This window comes from Lepus europaeus, chromosome 8, assembly GCF_033115175.1.
Source record: "Lepus europaeus isolate LE1 chromosome 8, mLepTim1.pri, whole genome shotgun sequence".
Taxonomy (NCBI): domain Eukaryota; kingdom Metazoa; phylum Chordata; class Mammalia; order Lagomorpha; family Leporidae; genus Lepus; species Lepus europaeus.
Genome location: NC_084834.1, coordinates 84,123,280 through 84,148,749, shown reverse-complemented (window position 1 = coordinate 84,148,749; position 25,470 = coordinate 84,123,280). Strand labels below are relative to the sequence as shown.

At 37.9% G+C, this 25,470-nt stretch overlaps 1 protein-coding gene across 2 annotated transcripts in view; it reads left to right on the top strand.

Moving 5' to 3' along the window:
* The window catches only part of GRID2 (glutamate ionotropic receptor delta type subunit 2), a 1,547,682-nt gene that overhangs the window by 1,185,250 nt on the left and 336,962 nt on the right, over nucleotides 1–25,470 (top strand). For both annotated transcript variants that reach the window (XM_062199157.1, XM_062199156.1), the window contains one exon: nucleotides 17,836–18,033. In XM_062199157.1, coding sequence (XP_062055141.1) covers nucleotides 17,836–18,033 — 198 coding nt within the window. The remainder of the gene's footprint in view (nucleotides 1–17,835; nucleotides 18,034–25,470) is intronic.

The window sequence follows — 25,470 nt, the reverse complement described above, 5'->3', positions numbered from 1 at the left end:
TTTGCATTTTTCTCAAATGGCTGATACTGATAGCTATTAAATGAACTTTTCTAAATTACATATGTGCTAAAAAAAAAAAAACAATGGAATCTCTGCTTTTCTAATTATCTCCTAGCTGTGACACAATGACAAGGGCTAGACTAGGCTAAACCACTATAAAAAAAAATGAGCAAAGTAAGGAAAAATATTTTGGAATTTGTTCAACAGATGGTGGTAGACTTTGATTCTTAAAGATTGGAAGCAAGTAATTATTCCAACAATTACTCTTGTTTTCTGGCTTTTGGCAGTTGCCACAATGGAGGTGCAGAGCTTGTCGACTTCTCTGAGCTGAGAAAATAGAGATGAGGTTATGAGAAGGCTAAGTGGGTTGGTCAGTTTGGTTGACATAGTCTGGTAACAAGCAGGGTAATGTAGGGGTGAAAATTTTCCTTTCACCCTCTGAGAGTTGAATATTTGAGTCTATGAAATAAACCAACAATAGATTAGCAGGAGAAAAGGCATTTAAATTTATATCTCCTATCCACACAAGAACTGCACCAAGGTGGTTCAAATAAGAGCCAGGTGGTCGAGGCTTCTTTTCAAATTTTATTTGAAGATTTATTTATTTATTTATTTGAAAGGCTGAATTACAGGGACACACACACACATACACACACACACCTACCTTCCATCCTCTGGTTCACTTCCCAAATGAGATGCCTGTATTGCAGGTGGCAAATGAACCTGCTGTGCCACAATACTGGTCCCGGATGGCTGAAGTTTCAACAATATTCTGAGCTAGGGAAGTGTTTTGGGATTTGGGGATTTTGGAGGCTGATGTGGGAAAGTGCATGATGAATTTCTTATGCAGATAAAGTCTTCAGGGGCACATGACTTGACTTTCCTGTGATAGGAGTCAGTCTTCTCTGGGTCATGGGAAAACAAGAAGGAAGTCCACGACAATTGCATTGCTCATGAATGGACTCACTTGGTCAGAGGAGGGAACATATGGGGAAGCCCCTTCCTGCCTTGCAGAGAAAGGATTAAGGGATGGGGGAATGGGATAAGGACAGACAGAACTTGGCCCTCCTGTAGTCAAAGGCCCCAATATGCCAATCCACCATTCTTTGGGGTATTATTTTCTGAGCCCCAAAGTTATGCAGGAAAGTACTTGCAGAAATTTGCATAGGGATCATCTTGAGCCTTGGGTGACTGCAGACAGAAAAATCTTTAAGCCTGGGCTATGGAGGGCAAGAAATAGAAATTTTCAGAGCTTATACATGATACAGACTTTTCAGAGTTTCACTTTTGAGGAACTTATTGTACTAAATCTTAAAAAGAATACATGAAGTATCCGTTTACCTTTGAGTTAGGTAGTAATTAATAGGTATTAGGTGCACACATTTGTATAAAGTAGAATACTCCCCCACACCTTAGTAGTTCAGTGTTTATAACGTTTCTATGACTTCTCTGAAAAATCCAGCTTTTTATGAGGAAGAAGCAAGTGCAACTGTCACTCCTGGGCTCCAAGAACACATAAATGTCATCCCTACCCTGGACATAAATTAGCATTGGGTAAACAGATGCAAAAAAAAAAAAAAAAAGTCAAAGTTTCTCCTTGTTTACCTTTTAGGAATCCTCCCACTCAGTAGGGAAAAGCAATCTTAAAATTACAGTAATTAGACATCAGTTGACAAAAGAAAACAAGTTTGACAAAACCTTGTATGCTTTTCTAGTCCCTCTCAAAAGGCCATGGAGTCTTAATGGCAGCCTTACCAATGAGAGAGCTGGTTCCCAAGTGAAACAAGAGCTTTCAAAGTTGCAGTAAGAAATTTTGACCAATAGGGGACCATTTATCAAATCACTATTCATTGCACTTAAAGATTCTCTAGGGTAGCCCAAAATGAGAAGATACCTCAAAAAAGTGCCCATCCTGGGAATAGTTTGCCCAAATGTCAGCTTCTGGGAGTTGTGTGTGCTCTTAAATTCAGCTCCCTCTGGGAAAGTGGGAGGCAGTCAAGGGGAGAACCACCATACTGCATGATGGAAGTTCCGGAAATGGAAAAGTTGGCCAAGGAAAGAGCGGCAAATGCATACTTGTTCAGAATTCACCCCTTGGGTTTTTTAATGATCAGTGGAAATACAAAGAGGGTTGGGTTTGAGTTGTTGTTTCACAGCATCTCCATATAAACTGCCTGGCAACTATTTTAACCTGGAAGCAGGAAGCCCATTCTGCCTGAAACTGAATCTGGGATTCCTCCATGCTTAAAAATCTGTCAGTGAAGAATATCAGGTTCTCTAGGTGATGAAAGTTAGCATGGAGAAGTGAAGTTTACATTTTTAGGGCTTTTTTTTCTTTTGGAGGATAGCAATTTTTGTTTGGTTTTTGTTTTCAACCATTGTAGCATGCTTTTTGAATTGAGAGAATGAAATGTTCACACTAAAATGTTCCCATTGATTCTTATGCGAGGAATATACTCTATAGTTCAATTAAAAATATACCAAGCTGCTGTGTTGTTGGAGCCAAATGTAATCTCCAAGACTGTGGTCAATAAAGCATTCAAGAGAATGAAGAATTGAGGCTGAATGATCTGAAGTCTACTGGGGAATAAAGAAGCAACTGATTAGCATTTGAAAGCAAGGTCTTTTACTTTTTTAAAAGTCAAGGAGAATAAAAAAATGATCACCTATCAAGAACAAAGGGTTTGAAAAATCTCCCACTTTTGTTTTATGAGTCCTTTGAAAATTTTAAGAATGACCTTTAGCCATCAGCTCCAAGAACTCAGATGCGTTTCCACACCTGTAATATCACATCTGAGGGTCTTTCCAGAGTATACAATGTAAGAATAAATAGGAGAAATGCCATTTTTAAAATCACTCCTAAGTAACATTTGCTTCATCCAATGAAAGATTTAATAGGTGGGGTAAGTATTAGCACCAGTGTTAGGCTAAGCATTCAAGTGTATTGTGCTTTAAAAATAGCAATGGGAAAAAAATCATACATGGTTATATTTTCTAGTAACTTATAATCTTCCTCTAATTTCTCAACATGTGTCTCTATAATTCAATACTGTAGTCATAGTCACAATCCTTCTGATAAGAGTATGTATAGAGGTCATTTTATGTGCCTTATTAATTAATTGTCTAGTAGTGCTCATTTATATGCTTTTCTTTTGTGAGCCCTAGAATATTGCTTCTGTAGCTTTAAGCTCAGGCTTCCCCACATACTTTTTGGAAATCCCTACAGATTTGTTTCTTGCTTTTAAATATCAGCACCTTTCTCCTTCCTACTCTTCTGTTTCTGCCCTCTATGCAGGAGATCTTCTCTTTTAAGTTTCCCACTGTGCTTCATAATAGAATCAAAAGAAAAAGGTACATCCTTCAGACAGCATCCAGCTTACTAGAAATAGAAAACCTGTCACCTTATTCTTAAAACCTTAGATCAGCTAGACCAGTGGCCGAGATAGTAGTCTCTACAACGGGTAAGAGTAGGGTTAGTGAAATTATTATGGATCTTGCTCCCTCCAGATCTTCTTTTAGGAAAGAGATTATCTTTGTTCAGAAAAATGCCTTGACATCGTTGCCGAGGCAAACTGTTCCTCTGCTCACTTAAGTAGGAATGATTGGGGGCCTGTGAATTAACAGATGATAGTTCAACAGGAGGAAGGACAAGGTTTATGTAAGCACACATGGGAGGAGTCACTCAATGAGTAGCTCGCTCAGTACTCAGAAGGGGTTGGTTAGGATTTCAATGAGTATTCTGTCTCCTTCCTAGAATTAGTATTCAACTTCCTTGGAGAAGGGTAAGGTGAGATGTATTTTGGGAGATGTGCTGCTTTAGTAAGACAAAGCTCAGATAAGACTTCAAATGTTTTTATCTTAAAATAACTCTTATTCCTGGGCCCGGTGCTGTGGCATAGCATGCAATGCCAGTGCCTGCAGTGCCGGCATCCAGTATGGGTGCCGGTTGGAGTCCCAGCTGCTCCACTACTGATCCAGCTCTCTGCTATGGCTTGAGACAGCAGAATAAGATGGCACAGATCTTTATTCCCCTGCATCTGCATGAGAGACCCACAGGAAGCTCCTGGCTCCTGGCTTTGGATGGGCGCACCTCCAGCCATTGTAGCCATCTGGGGAGTGAACCTGTGGATGGAAGACACCTCTCTCTCTCTGCCTCTGCTTCTGTGTAAGTCTGCCTTTCAAATAAATCAATCTTAAAAAAAAAAAAAGCCTTATTCCCAAACTGTGATTCCTTCTATCTGCTAAGGTTTAAGTGTTATTTGAAGAAAATATAGTTTTACTTTAGAGATGAAAAAGGAATTTTGATGTATATTAAGGAGAGCAAGAGAGATATTTGATGTCATTATGCTTTAAAGACTAGCCTACATTCTATCATTTCTATTAGCTGTGTAGTTGCTGTACCATACCCTTCCTCAGATACACACAAATGTAAAATCAAAATTCTAGACAGCAAGAGATCTCTGATGTAAGAGGATTTATTGAGAAATGAAATGCTAGCCACAAAGAATAGACTGGTCCTGGGACAAGTTCGCTAAGCTGCCAACTACAAGGCTAGGTAGCAGTTGGAAAGATTTCTAACAGATCTAAAAAACCATGGGATTTTACAAGGAAACTTTGTGGGGAAGAAAACATGAATCGCTTGCAGTGATCCAGCATTGGGCTATAAATTAGACAAGCAAGACATTGCAAAGCAGGCAAGGTTGTGGGGTGGGGTAGACTCTAAGAGGCACTTTTGCTTCTGGATTGCTGGGATTGTGAGCAGAATGCATGGTACCTTGAAGGTTGTCGTCCTAGGGTTCTGAGTCCGGTTTCAACATATGCTTAGGAAGGTGAAGCCCTGAGTATTCCTATTGCTGTTGTTGTTTATGGGTTGACCCAAAGCTGTTAGCTGAATAGTTTCTCTTATCTACTTCTTCGTGCTCTTCCTTGGCCAATAACTAAATTTAGGCGACTTCAGTATTTTTCTCTTATTTCATATTTATCCATTTGCTGATGAAATTAATGGTTTTAGCATTACATATCACTGGATTCAAATTTCAGTCTTTCTTTCTAGCTGTGTAACTGCTACCAAATTATCAGGCCCTCATTGTTTGACGCTGGATAGCCAATCCACCAGAGATGAGAGTTGGCAAAGGGAAAGGATTTATTGCAAGAAGCTGACAGTCTTGGCAAAAGAGAGATCTCTGGATCCAGAATGTGTTTTTTTCTGCCAAACAAGACAGCAAAAAGGATTTTTAAATGGATGGAGTAGCTGCAGTGTGAGGTTAGGAAAAACAAAACAAAACAGCAAACAATGAGTCCAGTCAATTAATAATTAGCTTTTCAAGCTTTGTTCTGATGATCATCTGGGAAACCCAGGGCACCAGCCAGCTGGAGGCTCCTTGATGTGGAGCTTAGCATCAGTCAGGTGATGGTTGCAGACTTTCTCACCTCAGCTGGGTGTAAGGTCTGTCGTCCCACTCAACTCCTTTCAGTAGCCTCCTGAAATTCTTCTGCAAATACTATGACTCACAAGACTACTATGGATAATTCACAATATTAGTAGTTGTTAGTTAGAAGATGAAAAGAAAGGAAGGGGAAGATGCCTTTACTAAGTTTACATAACCTCAATAACATTATTTCTCTACTCTATCATCAAACCTCAGTTCAGGCCGGTGACGTGGCTCAATAGGCTAATCCTCTTCCTCCTGCGCCGGCACACCGGGTTCTAGTCCCGGTCGGGGTACCAGATTCTGTCCCAGTTGCCCCTCTTCCAGGCCAGCTCTCTGCTGTGGCCCGGGAGTGCAGTGGAGGATGGCCCAAGTCCTCGGGCCCTGCACCCACATGGGAGACCAGGATAAGCACCTGGCTCCTGGCTTCGGATCAGCGTGATGCGCCGGCCGTGGCGGCCATTGGAGGGTGAACCAACGGCAAAAGGAAGACCTTTCTCTCTGTCTCTGTCTCTCTCTCTCACTGTCCACTCTGCCTGTCAAAAAATAAATAAATAAATAAATAAAAATAAATTAAAAAATAAACAAATCTCAGTTCACTCATAAAATAACAATGATGCCACCAGAGAATTCTAAGACATAAAAAAGGTAGCAAATGTAAAGGAATGAGTATGATAACAATGAAAAGTAAGTTTTTGTTATATTTTATGTACACTTTCCTTTAGCCTGAAAACACATTGAATGTAAAAAATAGTCTTTGAATCTCTTTGATTCTATTTCTTTTCCCATTAAAGAATCTCAGACACTTCAATTCTGTCTCCCCTTTTTCACTTTTTTCTCTCCTCACACAACTGAAAGTGGCTCCTGTTGTCTTTATCTCAAGTGACTTCATTTAATTCTTTCAAAATCATAAACAGATTTTTATTTCTAACCCTAGACTCTCCCTAATCCTGCAGATTCATTTATCCACAGGGTTATTTTAAAAAATATTCTACACTCAACAATGAAAACTTAGAAAATGTAGAAAACAAAAAAAATCACAAAAAATATTCATTATTCCTCCATCAATAAACCACTTGCCTGTCACTTCCTGGCTAAACTGAATTCCCTTTTCCATAAATAAAAATGTTAATATAGCCACAAAATCATAGTAGTAACAGGCATAAATATATAAGAAATATTTGTGAAGTGCCCAGCAAACATTAAATCATACGTGAATGTGTGAACATTTTTGAAATTTTAAGTATGCACATACTGTGGACAATTTTGCACATATTCTTTCTATATATTTGGCAATATATGCATGACTTTAAAAATGTAAATAAACTTTTTGTAAAAAGGATGTGATCAATAGTTTTTCAGACACTTAATGATTTTTACAGTTACCTCAAATATTCATTAATTTATCCAGGCTTGTATATGATTCTCAGTATTAAAACTACACTGGACATTTTATTTCTCATTCACTAAACTGTGCTGAAATGCAAATAAAATATTTTTAAGGTGATATTTTGAATCTATCACACAACTAAAAAATAAATCAATCCTAAACTCAAAAAGGCAATTCTCAGTTTAAAAGACAAAATGACCAATAGCTCAACTCCAAGCAGCTGACCATGTTGCAAAACACTGGGATTTATGATTCAATGGGCTCTGTTTTAGTTTGTCATACAGACTTGTAAAAATGAATCCCTAATTGTTGGGCATTTAGGAGGTTTTCAGTTTCTCCCTAGACAACTTTTGTAATGAACCTGCTTTTAGATAAATATGTATGCTCACTTATGATTATTTCTTTAGATGTAAAATTTTATGAAATGTGAAATTTGCAGGCATTGCTTTCCTACTGTGAATGTTTTAAAAATCCAATTTTTAAAATTGGTTCTCTCCCATGATAACCAGGATAGGACCAAATCAAAGTCAGGAGCCTAGAACTGAATTTGGGTCTCCCATTTAGGTAATAGAGATCCAAATACTTGAGCTGTATCCCATCCTGGCTAAGACTCAAACCTGTCACTTTAGGGGCTGGCGCCATGGCACACTAGGTTAATCCTCCACCTGCGGCACCAGCATCCCATATGGGTGCTGGGTTCTAGTCCTGGTTGCTCCTCTTCCAGTCCAGCTCTCTACTGTGGCCTGTGAGAGCAGTGGAGGATGGCCCAAGTGCTTGAGCCCCTGCACCCACATGGAAGACTGGGAAGACGCACTTGGCTCCTGGCTTCAGATTGGCAAAGCTCCGGCAGTTGTGGCCACTTGGGGAGTAAACCAACAGAAGGAAGACTTCTCTGTCTCACTCTCTCATCTTCTGTAATTCTGCCTGTAAATAAATAAATTAATTAAACCTGTCACTCTGATATGGGATTTGTGCATCCCAAGCAGCAACTACACACCAACCCCTATGTATTTTTTTTTCCTGACAAAATCTTATGACTTTTAATTAATACAACAAGTGTATAAGAAAGACTACTTGCTCATATCCTGATGATATGCATTAACATCCCTTTTCATCCTTGCCAATCTAATAAGTAATCAGTACAATAAAATTCTTTTTTAAATTTGTATTCAAGTAGATAAGAAAGATTACTTCCTCACATACTGCTGATAAGCATTAACATCCCTTTTCATCCTGAACTTTTTTCTTTTTGAATGTTAACTTTAAAGATTATGATGATTTTAATGATTTTTACTTCTTCTAATAAATATTATTTCACTTTTTAGTGATTATGAATCATAATTATGCAAGGATAAGAAAGAAAGTACATATATTCACACTTCTAATACATTTAAATTGCTGCAGCTTTTTATAAATATTATCTTTGATTTTATATCGAACATTCACCTTGAGGCTTGAGGACTTTAGTCCATTGAAAGTTTTGGTTCCTCTAATGGAATTGTCATGATATGTACTCCAAATAAAAAGCATTCAAAGAGAGTCTAAGAAACAGTTTTACAAAGACTGATTCTTCCCCCACCCCACCAACACCACATGATTTCCCATTAAAGATTTCTGACCACATGTCCAATAAGTCAGAGAAACCCATCCGTTCCTCCTTCTAAAAGTACCTAGAGAAGCAGGTGTCTGGCATGGCATTTTAAGTCACCACTTGGGACACCCTCATCCCACATCGGAGTACCTGGTTTGAGTCATAGCCATTCTGCTTCCAATCCAGCTGCCTGCTAATGCACACCCTGGGAGACAGCAGATGAAATCTCAAGTACTTGAATCCCTGCCAACCATGTAGGAAATCCTGATGGAATCCCAAACTCTTGGCTTCAGCCTGGCCCATTCCCAGTTATGCTGGCATTTGAAAAATGAGTGAGCAGGTGCAAAATATCTGTCCTTTCAAATAAAATGAGGAGTAAAACCACATTTATTAAAAAGTACCTAGAATCTTAATACATGGCATGAAATCAATTTTACTACCAAATCAGGATCAAATCACTCCTGAGTTACAGCTGAAGACTTCAAATGGCTCTATTAGCATCTTCCTTTGCCCCTTTTAGTCTATTGGCAATGGTAACTGTCAACTGTTCAGTGAACTATTAAAACATCACAAGTCCCTTATTTGCTCCCCCAGAGCCCTCTGGCTTCACATCCCAGTAGTCTTCCACCTTGGTTGAAATAACAGCTACTGTCATCCCAATGGCCTGAAGCCCTCACTGGAGCTCTACCTGCTGCAAGCCCATTGCCTTTCAGATATCTCTTACTATCTGACCCTGACTCCCTCAGTTCCAGCCACACTAGGGTCTCTTTTGTCTCTGAGACAGACAAGTCAGAGAGACTCTTACCTGACATATTTGCATCCACTCTGCTCTGTCTTGGATGTTGTTTACTGAGTCTTTTGCTAATTGAAGGTTTATCCTATTCCTACTCCGCATTTTCACGGTTAATTTTTCTTTACATCAATTACCACTATTTGACATAACATACATATATATTAATTTTAATTATTATCATTTCTACTGTAATGTAGGCTCAGAAGAATGATAATGTTTGTTTTGTTCACTATTGTAGTCTTAGTGTGTACCTGAAATAACATTTTTGAATAAAAAAATCTAATTTCTGCTATTTATTATTTTGCATCAAAATAAAACTAGTTCTAAAATATTTTAATTACATGTGTCTTTTCTAATACTTAATGGATTTTTGCTACATTCCAATATTTAGCTTCAGTTTACATTCATTAAATGCTTTGATATTCTTAAAGAATAAGTATTATAAGCTTCAGATGCTATTAACCCTATTGTTACTGACTGTATTTTAAGAGGAATGTAACTTTATCAGAGAGTTTGTAAACTTCATCAACTATTTGAAGTCAGTATTGGCAAGATCTTCTGTTAAGTATTTTATGGTCTTCTAATGTTTCATGTAGCCAATGACTCCACACACTGCCATATGCTGAATCTCAAAACGTGCTCTTGACAGCTTTCCTTGAGACAACTCTACTCAAAAGTAATTTGTACCCAGTAAGCTTTTAACATGTATCTATGGCAATGAATTGACTCTTGCATGTGATTCTGCAATTGGAAGTCTTTTGCAACAAAAATGGATACATCTAGAGACTGGTATGCTTAGTGAAGTAAACCAGACCCAAAAAGACAAGTACCATATTTTCTCTGATTTGTGGTAGCTAATATGTGAAGTAAAAAAGAATTGGATATTTATGATTGAAACTATAATCCTGGTAGCCAGGAGCCAGGACCTTCTTCCAGCTCTCCCACACGGGAGCAGGGATCCAAGGACTTGGGCCATCTTCATCTTCTACTGCTTTCTCAGCCATAGCAGAGAGCTGGATCAGAAGAGGAACAGCCAGGACTTGAAACAGCGCCCTTATGGGATACTGGCGCTTCAGGCCAGGGCATCAACCCACTGCGCCACAGTGCCAGCCCCTGTTGAACTCTTTATTTAGTGGAGCATTGAACCTGTGACTATAAAGTAAATTAAAATCTTATTGCGAAAATTTAAAAAGAAAGGAAATGTGGGTCATTATATTCTTAGAATTACATCTATGAACTATATGAAATTGTTATTGTTATATGAATAAATCAATAAGAAATTCACAAAGTGATTCTTTTAAATTTAGAAATATAATGAAAACTTGAACCAAACCAAAATATTTCATAGTGCTTATACTCAGAGTGCAATCTCAGAATGTGGTATTTCTCAGTTTACATATGCTGCTCATATGGTTCATAAAAATCTTGTGATTTTTATGTATTTTCAATGCATGCTAGGGAAAACCAATAGATAAGAACTCATATCTGGGATTCTAGGTAACCGTTTTTCCCAGTCACAGCATCCTCTAATTATTTCAGATTATCAAGAAAAAAATCTTTTTTGTTTGTTTCACCCACTCTCCATTTAGCTGCTATGTCACTAGGATATTACCATTTTATTATTTGAAAGTAATATCTAAATTCAAACATTTAAAAAATAAAACACTTTTCATTTCTGATAGCCTCAACATGTTCAATTTAAAGTATGTTTTCTTTGAAATAATTGTTTTATACTATAAATCTAAAATATTTAAGACGTGTGTTTAGAAAGTGAAGATAACTAGATATTTTTATTTACTTCTGTCATTTAGCATCACCTGGTGGAAATCCAAGTTTAGTGGCGTGCCTTCCAAACATTTGCTCTCCCATGAAATATTACACAAAAAGTTCTTTTACAAATATTTTCACCGTATTGCCCTGAGATCTGTTTTTCTGCACCCCTTCATCACACCTGATTGTTTCTTCTTCTCCACCTGTTCCTTATGTTGGCTTTTTCATCTTAGTGTCATGCAATTTCTTTAATAACAAATGCTATACCTTCAGCCTTTAAAATTGGAAAAATTTCTAATACTTATGTACAACTTATAATGAGGTTTTAGCAAGGAGAACAGTGGTCATTAATTCTTCATAAGTAAAAGTAGAAGGTGTAGTCCCTAAGCAAAATACAAGCTCACACCCTGCTTAAAGACAGCCCTTGTAATTTTCAGCCAGGAGCATGTTTTATGTAAAAAGCATTTCAAACAGGTTATTATGAAATATACACGTTCTCTCATTAATGTCTTTGAGCTGTGTGTGTGTGAACAGAATTATAAGAGATTTCCAGAGACTCATTTCTAGTTTGGGCTACCCTGGCATTCTGTGAAGTTGTGGATCTTCAGACTTCTAAATAGGTCTCAATAAAGCCTTGGCAGAAGAGCTTGAAGCTTGTTCCCATCAAAAATATCAGCTGCATTTCTCAAACTTTATCACAAGCAAACAATATTACATAGTTATTAAAATACGAGAATTAACTGCAAAACTTGCAAGTTACAAACAGTGTTGTAAATCAACGAGGCAATTAGCATGAGCTTTTTTAAGTGACTGAATACAAATTCAGAATTATGAAGTCATTATCTAATAACCCAACAAGTGATGTGAATAAATCCTTGCTAATATGAAAATTATCAACCACTGGAACACCCTTCCCGACAAGTGGGTCTACGGATCCTCATGTTAATGCACTGAGATTGATAAATCGGGGACTTTCTGTGAAAGCTCTGTTTATGGCACTGCTGAGGCCTGTGCTTAGAGAATCTGTTGTGCAAATGATCAGCAAATGGTAATCTGCACTTGTTGTCATGTAATAGGCAGACAGGTCTGCACCAACTTAGATTCAAGTTCTGTTAATACTCTTTGAAACTAATTGCTGGAAAATGAATTTTAATGGCAGGATTTTATTTTTTTCTCTTCTGTCCCTGTAGAAGACTAAAGCCATCTATTTTTTTTAAAGATTTATTTAACTTTATTTTTTTAAAGATTTATTTATTTATTTGAAAGTCAGAGTTACACAGAGGAGAGGCAGAGAGAGAGAAAGATCTTCCATCCATTGGTTCACTCCCCAGATGGCCGCAAAGGGTGGAGCTGTGCCGATCCGAAGCCAGGAGCTTCTTCTGGGTTTCCCACGTGGGTGCAGGGGCCCAAGCACTTGGGCCATCTTCTACAGCTTTCCCAGGCCATCGCAGAGAGCTGGACAGGAAGTGGAGCAGCCAGGTCTTGAACCAGTGCCCATATGGGATGCTGGCACTTCAGGCCAGGGCATTAACCCACTGCGCCACAGTGCCAGCCCTGCCATCTACTTAACTTTGAACATATGTTTTAAATAGGCACAGGCCATAATCTCCTGTGATCTATGTTGTTGCAAAAGACCCCTAATCCCCTTTCTAACCACATTCCACTTTACACTCTACTCTCAAAGTCACCTTCTCATTATCCTAGGCCCCTTCCACAAAAGCCCCATTTCTCTGTCAAATAACATATGGCCTCAGTCCCCTCTGTTATCTTGTCCCAGTTAACATTGTTTGGGTTTATACAATGTTAGTACACATACAAAAAAAACATAAAGCAACATACAGCGAACCACTCTCCAGAACAGAAGTAGAGGATCATCGTTACCACTGGAGCAGCCTTCCAATCATTCACTCCCCTGCATCTCAGAGCTAGCCATTCAGAGGTGATCCTTTTCTTGATTTTCTGCACCTAGGTGTGCATTCTGAAACATCCTAATTTTACCTGTTCTTGAGTGCCGAATACATAGAATCAGACTCTGTTGCCTTTCAGTATTTTTCAATCAAATCATTGTTTTAAAAATGCATTCGCTCTAGTTTCTACAGTTTCAGTCACTTAGTATTCAGTTACACTTGTATACCAAAATATATGTATCTGTTCAGTGTTGAAGGACATTTGGATTTTTAGATTACTTCAAAATTTGGCCTCTTACTAACAATGCTGCTATAATATCCTTGGATATATATTTTGGTGCCCAGAATTCTCTAGTACTACCCAAGTGGTGGAATTACTAGGACATAGCTATGCAGATATTCATTACAAAATATGTATGTAATACACAAAAGCAGTGTTAACTTGCATAGGGGTATCTTCAGAGGCTACTACGTACATGAAAATGTTTTCCAAAATGGCTGCACTGGATTTCAACATCTTCATAAGTGACTCATAGCTCCTGTTTCTCCATATGCTTAGGATTCTCAGAAGATCTCTCCTTGTGTTTCTCCTCTATGTGTTCTTGCTTTGGGATTTCCAGTCTTTTTGTTGATTCTTGGTACACCATGTGTATTCATTCTGCCCAACTGCAAGTTGCTATTTTTTTCTTAATCTCCTTCTAATCTATTTGTAAGTGCTCACAAGATTCTTCACTATGATCATGATGTCTCTAATTCTCAAATATCACTTTGGTTCTTTTTCAACTCTAATGACATCTTTCATAGTTTCCAGTTTCCTGCTAGGTAAAAATGAATTTAATACAGTAAAAATAATTTTCATAATTTAAAAATTCTCATATTTAAATACTTTCTTCTGTCACATATGAGGTGTCATTTACATTCAGTTGGTATCTTTGGTTGTTATTTTGGTCTTTAGGAAGCTATCTGAAGAAAGAATATGAGGTCTAAGATGAAGATGTTTTCCTCTGGAGAGAATTCCCTTCTTCTATCAGGCATCTAGAGTCTCCAGCAGTCTAGTATCGCCTAACATTGTGCTGAGATGTGTGGTTGATCACACATTGGACTTTGATTGTTTATTGTCCTCTTGGACTAAATTTAAGCCATGGGTTGAAAAGTTGAGGTTCAGAGAGGTAAACATGAAGTAAAACAAATGATGATGCTTCCTTTTGTAACTCATTGTGTGACTCTGAGATGAAATTCTTAGGTCCTAACTTTTCTCATCTAGTAAAACTGTACATTGCTGGAAACACTCCAAATTGTGATTTTCCTTTTTTTTTTCCAGTTTGCATTATATTTTTTGTTGTGCTGCCATCAGTTATTGTGTGCACTGCTTATTGTTTTACTTTGTTATTGAGTACTCCTTTCCCACTAGTAGGTTATAATGACTTTGAGAGTGGTGTGCATGACTTTTTAAACCACATTTCTCACTATATTGAGTGGAGTTCCCTGGTGCAGCTTTGGGTCAATGGAAGTTAAATGGATAAGTCAATGAGTAAATAAGTTTGGCAATAAATACATAGATAAAAGTGATTGAACTAAGCTTAGCATTGCCAGAGATGAAACAAGTATCTTTTTTACATTTCCTAAAGCTTCAGTATAATTTCTGTGGCTGTGTTTACCTGTGTGATATATTGGCTGATTGTCCTCATAGAGAACAACTTGGCCTGAGATAAAATTTATGAATAGTGATCCAAATCTGTAATAGAGCTTAAAAATAAAGCTTGAAAAACATTGATCCAGATGAGGAATGATAGGATGTAATAAAGGTTTATTTAGGACATAAAATTTAACGTCACGTTCATCAATAATTCATCAACTCTCTTTAAAAGAACCTGTAGTATAATCATTTCTATTCTGAACCTTTAATCAATTCTAGGTGACATTGTGCGATTTTGACGAGAGACCAGTAAAAGGAATCTATCTGCCTATGGATTTATTTATTAAAAGAATTAAAATTATTTCTAGGAAGAAATTTAGCATATTAAGGAAATCTAACTTAGTATTTTAACAATTGCTCTAAAGCTATTTGAGTAAAAAATGACTAGAAATTAGTAATAGTTAATGTCAAAGTGTACACTGGGATACTATTTTTTCCATGTTTATTGTTTAACTTTGCAATGTAATTAAGTCCTTAATTTTTAAGTATCACCTACCTCAGAGGGGTGATTACATTATTGCTACACTTAACAGATTCGATAGATTTTTGAAGATTTTGGAAATAAAGAATGTTTATGGCCTAAACTATTGGTAGGAGAGCCAAATAAGATCTTTCATGAGTCTTCTTTCAATTGATTTACCAATTGATATATGTTTAAAAATCCAGAAGTGAATGACTTGCATATAAAGAAATATTCATGCTTTCTGTTGCCACTGTTTACAACATGATAATGTTGTAACATATAATGGTCAGGGCTTTTAACAACATGATACAGCCATACAAAGCACTATTGATTATAGAACTTATTGATCTTATTTACATGTACCCCGAGTTTTAGCTTTATTTTGGAATTATCTTAAGTCCTTCTGATTGTAATGACCACAAAACCTATTTCAGAATATTTATATATTATATAGTCAATGGCTAGGATATATGTATTGTGCAACCAAATGGAAAGTAACAGATTTAACCAACTATAAATTTCAATACACACCCTAACATATCTAAGTAAGTGGAATTATCAACATGTTGTATTTTACTTGCAATATTAAATATTCACTTGAATTTTCACTTCTCACACATGTAGAGTGCTTTTAAAGATTTATTTGAAAGGCATAGGTAAGGAGAGGGAGAGATAGGGGGAGAGGGAAGATCTTCCATCAGTTGATTCACTCCCTAAGTGGATATAATGGCCAGGGCTAGGTTAGGAAAAGCCAGGAGTCTAGAACTCCATCCAGGTCTTCCACATGCAGGCAGGGGCTCAAGCAACTTGTGCCATCCTCTGCTGTCTTCCCAGGCAGATTAGCATGAAGCAGAATAGGAAGTGGAGCATCCTGGATTCAAATCAGTGCTCATATTTGATGTATCACCGGTAGAGGTTTAACACACTTCACCACAATGCCAGCCTCTATAATGTCATTTAAATTAAACAAATTAATCAGTATTATGACATATTTTGGTTCGATCTAAAATCTTATCTATTGATCTAGCAATCTATCAATATTTATTAGCATAAAATACTATTCTAATAGGAAAAAATCAGCAGGTTAACAAAAAAGATAGAAATTTCTCTCCTCCTTACATTTTAGAACCCTAGAATGTCAGTTTGAGTCTGGTACAGCATTTCACATGTCAGGGACATGCATTTTTATCTTGATTCTCTACTACCTATAGTTTCAGGTAGTTACCAGAGCACCAGCCATTTTATGTTCATTCCAGCTGACAAGTAATAGCACAAGAAATGTTGCACAAACCACCCTGTTTATATCACATTGACCAGAAATAATCACAGGTTCTTACTTTGCCTCGAGGAAGAAAAAAGATGGACTTGGACTTTACACTCAGTATGCTAAAAATGAACAGATAATTATAGTGGAGAATCTTCTAATGAGGGGCCATTAGGAGTAATCTACTCTATGTAATTGTCTCTTTACTGATTCATTTTTCTCCAAGGTAACAAATACACAGTTAAACAAAAATAATTTCTTTAAAAAAAGTTTACAAATCCAAGACCTAAACAATATTACAAACACCCCAATATCAACATAGTTGTAGCTGAGCTTCAAACTTCGTACTGGTTTTCTGAGTATCCGAAGTCAAAAGGGATACTGCAATAATTAGTTACATTGTTTTCATCATTTTATGAAAAGGCTTTGCTAAAGAAAAATTGAGCTTTTTGGCCCTGAGCAACTCAACAATTTATCTTATGGTAATTTTTAGAGAAAAAGCTGAGTTCTAGGGTGGCTAATATTTCTATAGCAGGGGCAGGGATTCTAAAAGGCACTTTCTTAGTGTATTTTAGTAAAAGCCAAAAGCAAAGTATTATTTTACATCTCAATGAAGGCTATTTTGTGAATCCCTAAGGGAAAATGATTCAAAAAATCTCTGGGTGTTTTGGCTTAGACTCCGGGAAAGAGCTTAACCTGCTCAGAGGGTCGAATGGAATGTCTACACTGTGCGTGGTTCTCTGTAAATATTACTATTGCTCAAAGGTTTCTGAACAAGTTGTGGAAATTAAAGAGTAGATCATCTAATTTCCTGTGGCCTGCCAGCGTGTTTCAAACCAACTGAACTCTCAACACTGGGACTTCTGTAAAATGAAAGGGGCTTATTTGCTAACTCAAAGAAGACAAAAATGAGAAAAGATCAAAGAGGTGACAGCAGAAACCAATTCCGTAAATATACTAAATTAGACAGTTTACCCAAAACATGATTTTTCTCAAAGCCATAGTAGAGAAGATATTTTTGCAATGAAATGTGTTGAAAATCAGATTTATAAATTACTTGGCAAATAACTCCTAGTAAATGTGAAGTTAAAACTTTTAGCTAAATTATAATTTGTTACAATTTTTTTATCTTTTCATAGCTATATGTAGATGATATCTGTTAAAATATTATGTATTTTATACATGTAGACAATAAATGTCAGATAACAGATCAATCAATCCATAATTTCATGAATATAATTGTATTTTTGATGAATCTTAGATTGGTCCCTAGCTGGCAAGGAACATGATCGCATGGCCCCTAGTATTTATAGTCATTTTCAGCCCATTTTTTGATATGGCAATTAAATGAGATGACAAGAAATTTGGTGATAAAACATTGTTCAATAATACAATAATGCATAAATTATATTCCTAAGTCAATTCTCTCAAAGTGTTAATTTTTAGACTTTGTTAATAAAACTCAAAAAATTCACCTTTCCTCTTAAAGAACAATATTTACTGACATCAAGATTTCTCTTATTTCCGTGTAGGAAGAACCTTTCGTAATGGTCTCTGAAAATGTCTTGGGCAAGCCGAAGAAATATCAGGGCTTCTCCATTGATGTTTTGGATGCCTTATCTAACTACCTGGGTTTTAACTATGAAATATATGTTGCACCGGATCACAAGTATGGAAGCCCACAAGAAGATGGGACATGGAATGGCTTGGTTGGAGAGCTAGTCTTTAAGGTAAGCATCATTTGTCTTGTAATACAGGTCCAACTATGTGACATCTGTGAGCTAATTTCATATGAAATAACTACAATCTCACTCAATACCACTATATAAACTTCATGGAGAAAAAAGATAACAAAGACAGCTTTAAAAATATTTCCTTTATTTCTTTCCTTTGCCTCATTTATACCCCAAACATTTTTCAGTATATAGTATTTGATAAGGGCCTGATATAATTTACAAACACAGTGAGTGCCATTGTTTTATTGACATTTTAAAAAATATTTATTTATTTATTTGAAAGAGTTCAGAGGAAAGGCAGAGAGAGCAATCTTCCGTCTGCTGGTTCACTCCCCAAATGGCAGCAACAGTCAGGTCTGGGCCAGGCTGAAGCCAATAGCCAGGAGCTTCATCCAGGTCTTCTATGTGGGTGCAGGGGCTTGAGGACTTGCGCCATCCTCTGCTGCCTTCCCAGGCACATTCGCAGGGAGCTGGATCAGAAGCGGAGCAGCCAGGACTCAAGCCAGCACCTATGTAGGATGCCAACACTGCAGGTGGTGGATTTACTCACTATGCCACGTGACAGCACTAGAAAGGTTATTTTTAAACAAGAAACCCTGGACACTTAGAAACTAAACATTGAGTTTTGGTATCTAAGCAAGCAAGATCTACACTTACATTTTTCTCCTTGTTTTCAATTCTCAAAAATGTGTTTAAACATTTCTATTCATTTAGTTCTGGAAGTGTTTTCTTTAATGTTTGAAAACTGTCATTAAATGCATACATATTTATAATTCTTGTCCTGATAAATTATTAAATAATTGGATTTGAATTTATAATTTACTCTTGGACTTACATATGTCCTATATTTTCTCTCCATTCTTTCTTGTCTTGCTTTTTTCTGAGGGTGCTAATGAAGCATATTTCAATTCTTTATTTCCACTGCTATCTTTATAAACTATAACTTTTACATTCTTTCTAAAGTCACTATCATACGCTTCATGTTTAAAAGCATAATAAGCTTGGAGCAATATGAAACAGCCATTCTATCATGTGTGCTAGTGTTGTCACATTTTATTAAGCATAAAACATCAATATTTGTCATCTCTGAAAGGGACAAAAAGCAAAAAGAGGGAGAGAGGGAGACACACTCTCATCTACTATTTCTGGGCTCTTTATTCCTTTCACAGATCTGAGTTCCTATTTTGTATCATGTACCTTTAACCTGGAAATTTTTCTTTAGAATGGTTTGTAGTACAGGCTTATATGTGGGAAATACTTATTTAAAATGTCTGCATTGACCCTCAATTAATACTATTCTTGCTAGATATCAGTTTTGTTTTTAATGTTTTCCACTTGGGATTCTATCATCATTTACTATGTATTGTCTCTGATGAGAAGTTAACCATCATCTGCACCCTTTTCCTTAGGGATGGTATCATTTTCTGAATGGAGATAGTTGTGTTAAACTCCTCTTTATTTTTGACATTCAGAAGTATAATTACGATATGCCTACCTATGCTTCTCTTTGTATTTGCCCTGTTGAGAGTTTACTGAACTTCAAAGATATGTGAAAGTCAATAAGTATCTGCAACTGTTTCTTTATCTTTATACTTTTCCCTTTCTAAATTTGGAGAACATTCATACTAGACTACTAAATGCTTCCTCTGTTTCACATAATCTTGGTTATTCTATTTAAATATTTGTATTCTGTCACTTTCAGATGCAGTAACTTACTTTGATCGGCATTTAATCTTTCTGATTCTAATTGCATTGAGTGATTTTTTTTTCATTCTAGGTAGCTTTTTCGGTTTTAGACTTTTGAATTTTTTATAGTTCCTGTTCATCTTTTTTTTAATATGTCCTCAGTAACATTTATACTAGTTTTTTAAACTCCTTAGTTGTTAAAATTTCAACAGCTCTGTCATCTCAGGATAAGCTTATGTTGAATACTTTTCTATGAACCATAATCAGTTCCTACTTCTTCCTGGTTCTGGTTGTATTTGGTAGCATGTGGATGTTGTGGTGGATGCATTATTTATTTATATTTTTTTGACAGGCAGAGTTAGACAGTGAGAGAGAGAGACAGAGAGAAAGGTCTTCCTTTTTGCCGTTGGTTCACCCCCCAAATGGCCACTACGGCCAGTGCTGCGCTGATCCGAAGCCAGGAGCCAGGTGCTTCTCCTGGTCTCCCATGTGGGAGCAGGGCCCAAGCACTTGGGCCATCCTCCACTGCCTTCCCAGGCCACAGCAGAGAGCTGGACTGGAAGAGGAGCAACCGGGATAGAATCCGGCGCCCCGACCGGACTAGAACCCGGTGTGCCGGCGCCGCAGGGTGGAGGATTAGCCTAGTGAGCCGTGGCAGCAGCATGGATGCATTATTGATACTTGTGATTACGTCTCTAGAGTTGCATGCCCATATTCTTTTAGAGGATTTGTTTTTGTTCAAATGGGAAGTTAAATTGCTATCTGTCCCATCCAAATTTGTGGAGGTTTGGTTTTACATGTTGTTAAGGCAGGCCTAACTAATTTTACTTCAGTTCTTAGGGCAAATCCCTTGGTGTTTGTAGTATCTTCTGGGGTTCCTGTAGAAAGTCTGTGCTTCTCCTCTAGGGCTTCTGATGAAGAGATGCAAAACGCAGGCTCTCCTTCCCCTTTCATAGGCACAGCTGTAATCTTTTGTTTGACTCTTTGAGCCACCTAGGTGTTATTTGCTACCACTTTTATCAGAATCTCCCCCATTCCTGGGCAGGTCAGGAGTGAGCCAAGGATTTGTACAAAATTTATACACTGATATGAGGACCCCTGTGGCCTCTCTGGATACCTCAATCTCTATCCTAGAGCTGTCCCCACTCAATGGCACCTGACTTGATTTGGTGTCCTCAATGGATAAGTCATGTAAGAGCAGGTGTCACCCAAGGTGGTTACTGTTTTTAAGGGCTGACTATTCTACAGTTGTTGATTTTTGTTGGAAGTTGGTGGTGACCTAAGCCAGACCTGTTTTAGAAGGGGTTTGCTTTTAGGTTAAGAGTACGTGAGCCTACTTATAAGCTGAGGAGGAATAAAAGGAAAGGAGAATTTAATATAAGAAAAGGAAGTTAATAGATGAAGGATAAGGATCTCTGAGTAGATACAGAAAAATTAAACTCACAATTGTCTTTAGTGAGGTAAAGATGTTGCTTTGGTATTGAAAAAACGTGGAGAGCATGTGTTGATAGTTAAATCTATAGGTAAAAGGTTAGGAGACTGAATATCATATCTCATTGCTTTAAATGTATGGATAAAAATAGGAGATGAAGTATGTCAACACTGATAGGAATAGGTATTATGTAACAGTCTACAGGAGAGTGGTGATTGATTGAAACAGATAGTGAGGGAAGTGAGAGTGACTGGGAAATCAGAAAAGATAAGGGATGGATCGGCGGTGCTGAGGATTAAGCTGAGGTTTCTATTAGACTGACGCTTTTCATTCCTGCCCGTGTCCCTGGCTTTCTTCAGCTGAGACTGAATGCACATGTGTAGGAACAGAGACAATTGACGCATTGCTATCGAGGCTGAGATTGGGCGGATGAACTGGCAATAGAAGTGAGATGAAAGGGGAAAAAAAAACAAGCTAAAATGATTAAGGAAGTATGACTATGATCAGAGAGACAGACCTGGGTAATATTTGCAAAAAACTAACCACATTATGAATATGAGGTTAATAAGTAAAGTGTTAATTAAAAAGATGAAAGAGCTAGTATGTTAGAGCAAAATACAGAGTTTCTGTGGTTTCACTTTGAGGGTCATAGTAAGATGTTAGAGGAAATAAAAGGAATTGAGGTTTAAAATGGTCCCAAAGAAAGGGGGGCTTGGTGGAGCTCCATGAACTTGTACGGCAGCAGACCATTCCGATACTGCAAAGGGGTCACATTGTGTGGATTTTGACAAATGCACGGTGCCTCCAAAGTGTGAATCCTAATGTAAAAGCTGGACTTTAGTTAATAATAATGTATCAGTGTTGGTTCATCCGTTGTAACAAATGTACCATGCTAATGCAGCAAGTTAATAATAAGGGAAATATTTGTACTTCCTGCTCTATTTTTCTCTAAACCTAAAATGGCTCCTAACAATCAAGTCTACTGAATTAATGGCACCTAATCATTGTGGTAAGACACAAGTATTGCCTCTCTCTCTCTCTGTCTAACTCTGCCTGTCAAAAAGAAAGAAAAGAAAAGAAACAAGTATCGCCAGAGGAGGGAAGGTTTCGGTGCAAGGATGAATACTTTACCCAGGGCCACAGTTTTCAGGGCATAAAAAACCACCTTGTCGTGAAGGTGAAGTCTGTCTGGTAGTGGCCCTCAGAAAGCACAAGTTAACCAACAAAACAAAAATGGAGGTGGTGTGCATAGAGTCTCACCAACAAAGAACAAAAGTCAGGCCCCTTCAGTATCTAAGGAAACAGGCAAAACTCCATGGCCTCTAATAAATAACTTAAATGACGGCAGTGAATTCTCATTTCCTGGATAAGTTTTTGAAGCCCCTGGTCTTTTTCTACGCTGCTCCTGCAGGTGGATTGTGGGTTTCTGCTACCGAAGGCTGATTTGCTCTCTGCAGTGTCACAGGCCCTGATGTCAACAGAGCCTTCACGGATTCTCCTGTGCCCTTTAAGTCGCTAGACAGTGATCCTTCCTTAAGATCCCACAATGACTATCTTTTCCAAAGTCTGTCTTCCTAGCCCCACTCTACCCTGATGCCATTCTGACTTCCAGTTACTAAACCTCACGGTTTCTTGTAACGTCTCTGAAGATCCAGTGTGAGTCCCTAATTTTTCTTGGTTCAACCTCAGACTCCTCGCATGTATTCTTCCATCCTTAGTAGCCCTTCAAAGCTTTGATTGAAGTAGACACTCGTGGCTACTGGTGGTGCCTTTACTACTGTTGTGAACCTAGAGTGCTTGTTAAAGCGTCTGTCTGTGGAATGAAGCTACTGTGAAGATTGACGAGGAAAATGATTTAAGCCACCGAGGTTTCATACTATCTCCCAACTCTAATAGATTGGAAAAATCTTCAGGTTTTTTTAAAATTAATTTATTTATTTGAAAGGCACAGCAATGGGGGAGGGGGATCTTCCCAGATGGCCTCAACAGCCAGAGCTGGGCCCATCAGAAGCCAGGTCTTCTTCCCTGTCTCCCACACAAGTTCAGGGGCCCAAGGACTTGAACCTTCCTCCACTGTTTTTCCAGGCACATCAGCAGGAAGCTGGATCAGAAGTGAAACAGCCTCAACTCGAGCCAGCGCCCATATGAGATGCCGACACTACATACAGGCAGAGGCTTAACCTTCTTTGCCACAGTGCCACCAAAATATTGAGGGTTTTGTATGAAAAAATATTACAAATGTAACATATTTTAAAAGTAGACTTAACAAGGGGCCAGCATCCCATAAGGACACCAGTTCTAGTCCCAGTTGCTCTTCTTCTAATCCAACTCTCTGCTATGGTCTGGGAAAGCAACAGAAGATGGCCCAAGTCCTTGGGCCCCTGCACCTATGTGGGAGACTAGGAAGAAGCTCCTGGCTTCAGATCAGCCCAGTTGCCACCATTGAGGCCATTTAGGGAGTGAACTAGCAGATGGAAGACCTCTCTCGGCCTCTCTAAAAAATAAATCTAAAAAATAAAGATTTGTGCTAATTTTATTAGAAAATAGACTAACAGGATTTGCTGGTAGCTTAGATGAGTAGGGGAGGGGTAGGGAGGGTAAGAAAAGGACCCAAGCTTTTTTATTTAATCTTAAGTCATGACAACAGAAAAAGATACATTTTGCTCCTATTTTTCTCTAATTTACTCACTTCCTGGCTTTGAGCTATAGAAGTCCAATTACTCCTCCTTTTTTCTCTTTATTTGAAAGCCAGAGTTACAGCCATCTGCTGGTTCACTCCCCAAATGGCCACGGCTGGGCCAGGCAGGAGCCAGGAGCTTCTTCTGGGTCTCCCATATAGGTGGCAGGGGCCCAAGGACTTGGGTCATTGTCCACTGCTTTCCCAGGCACATTAGCAGGGAGTTGGATCGAAGTGGAGTAGCCAGGACTGGACCCAACACCCATATGGGATGCCAGCATCACACTATGCTACAACACCAGTCCCATCCATGTATATTTTTAACATGGCAGCCAGAGTGATCTCTACTGAAAGAAATTTGATGGTGTTCCATTCCACTCAGAGTAAACAACATCCTTACCAACTTGCTTCGGGGTCTCATCTCTCTCCCTCACTCACCATGCCCACGTTTATGGTCCTCCTTGATCTTCAGTCACAGTGAACTTGGCTTTTTGCACATCCATCTGGCCCATCCACCTAGAATGCTTTTCATGTAGACATCTGTCCTGTCACCTCATTGAAAAAAAAATTAAAATCTCTGTTTAAAGAATATCCATAGTCACCCCTTTTCAGAAGAACAAATTCCAACTGCTGTGCTACCTATACCCTTTCATTCTTTTCTTTATAACACATTACCATTTTGTGATGCAAGTTTTTCATTGGCTTTCTCCTGCCTCAATGTAACCCTGATTTGGGCAGAAAATTGGTTTGTTATTGAAATCTCAGCATGTAGACAACATTTATACCTAAAAAAAAATGCATGACAGGCAGCTGATATTTTAGGACATGTATAAAACACCTCTCTAATTATCTTTCAGTGGCATCTCATTCCTCTTTAGTAAATTCAAGAAACCTGCCATAGCTACTAAGCTTAGCTGTATATAAAAAATTCTATTTTTTAAATATCTATTTATTTGAAAGCCAGAGTGACAGAAAAGGAGAGATACAGAAAGATCTTCTATCTACTGATTGAATCCCCAAATGGCTGTCTCAGACAGTGATGGGCTAGGCCAAAGCCAGAAGCCTGCAACACCATTTAGGTCTCCCATGTGGGTGACAGGACCCCAAGTGTTTGGCCCATCTTCTGCTGCTTTCCCGGGTGCATTAGCAGGCAGTTGGATCAGAAACAGGGTAACTGGGACTTGAACCTGTGCTCAGACACAGGAAGCAGGCATCACACAGCAATGGCTTTAACCCTCTGCACCAAACACGAGCCCCTGTCTTCTTTGTTGCAAGGTTAGATTTATTCTGCTATTTTGGGTCACTAATTATATAACTTGCTGTATTCAGTTTCTCTTGTTTCACTACTATCAAATTGAGAATGGTACTCTCTACTGGTGGCATAGGTGAAACTACGAAGGAAATATTTGGAAGGGGGAGAGTATGGAATAAAAACTATTAGTACTCATTTCCAAATTACTAGCCAGCTTTTATTCTAAAGCTGTATGGGTATTGACTCCTCAAGTCCTTAAAATATTTCTGTGAAATAGATAGGATTATCACTCCTGTTGTAGTCTAGATTTTTAAAAAAGACATACAGAATAAACTTACTCAGAATCACATAGCTCATAAGTGGAAGAACTAAGTTGTTAGCTTA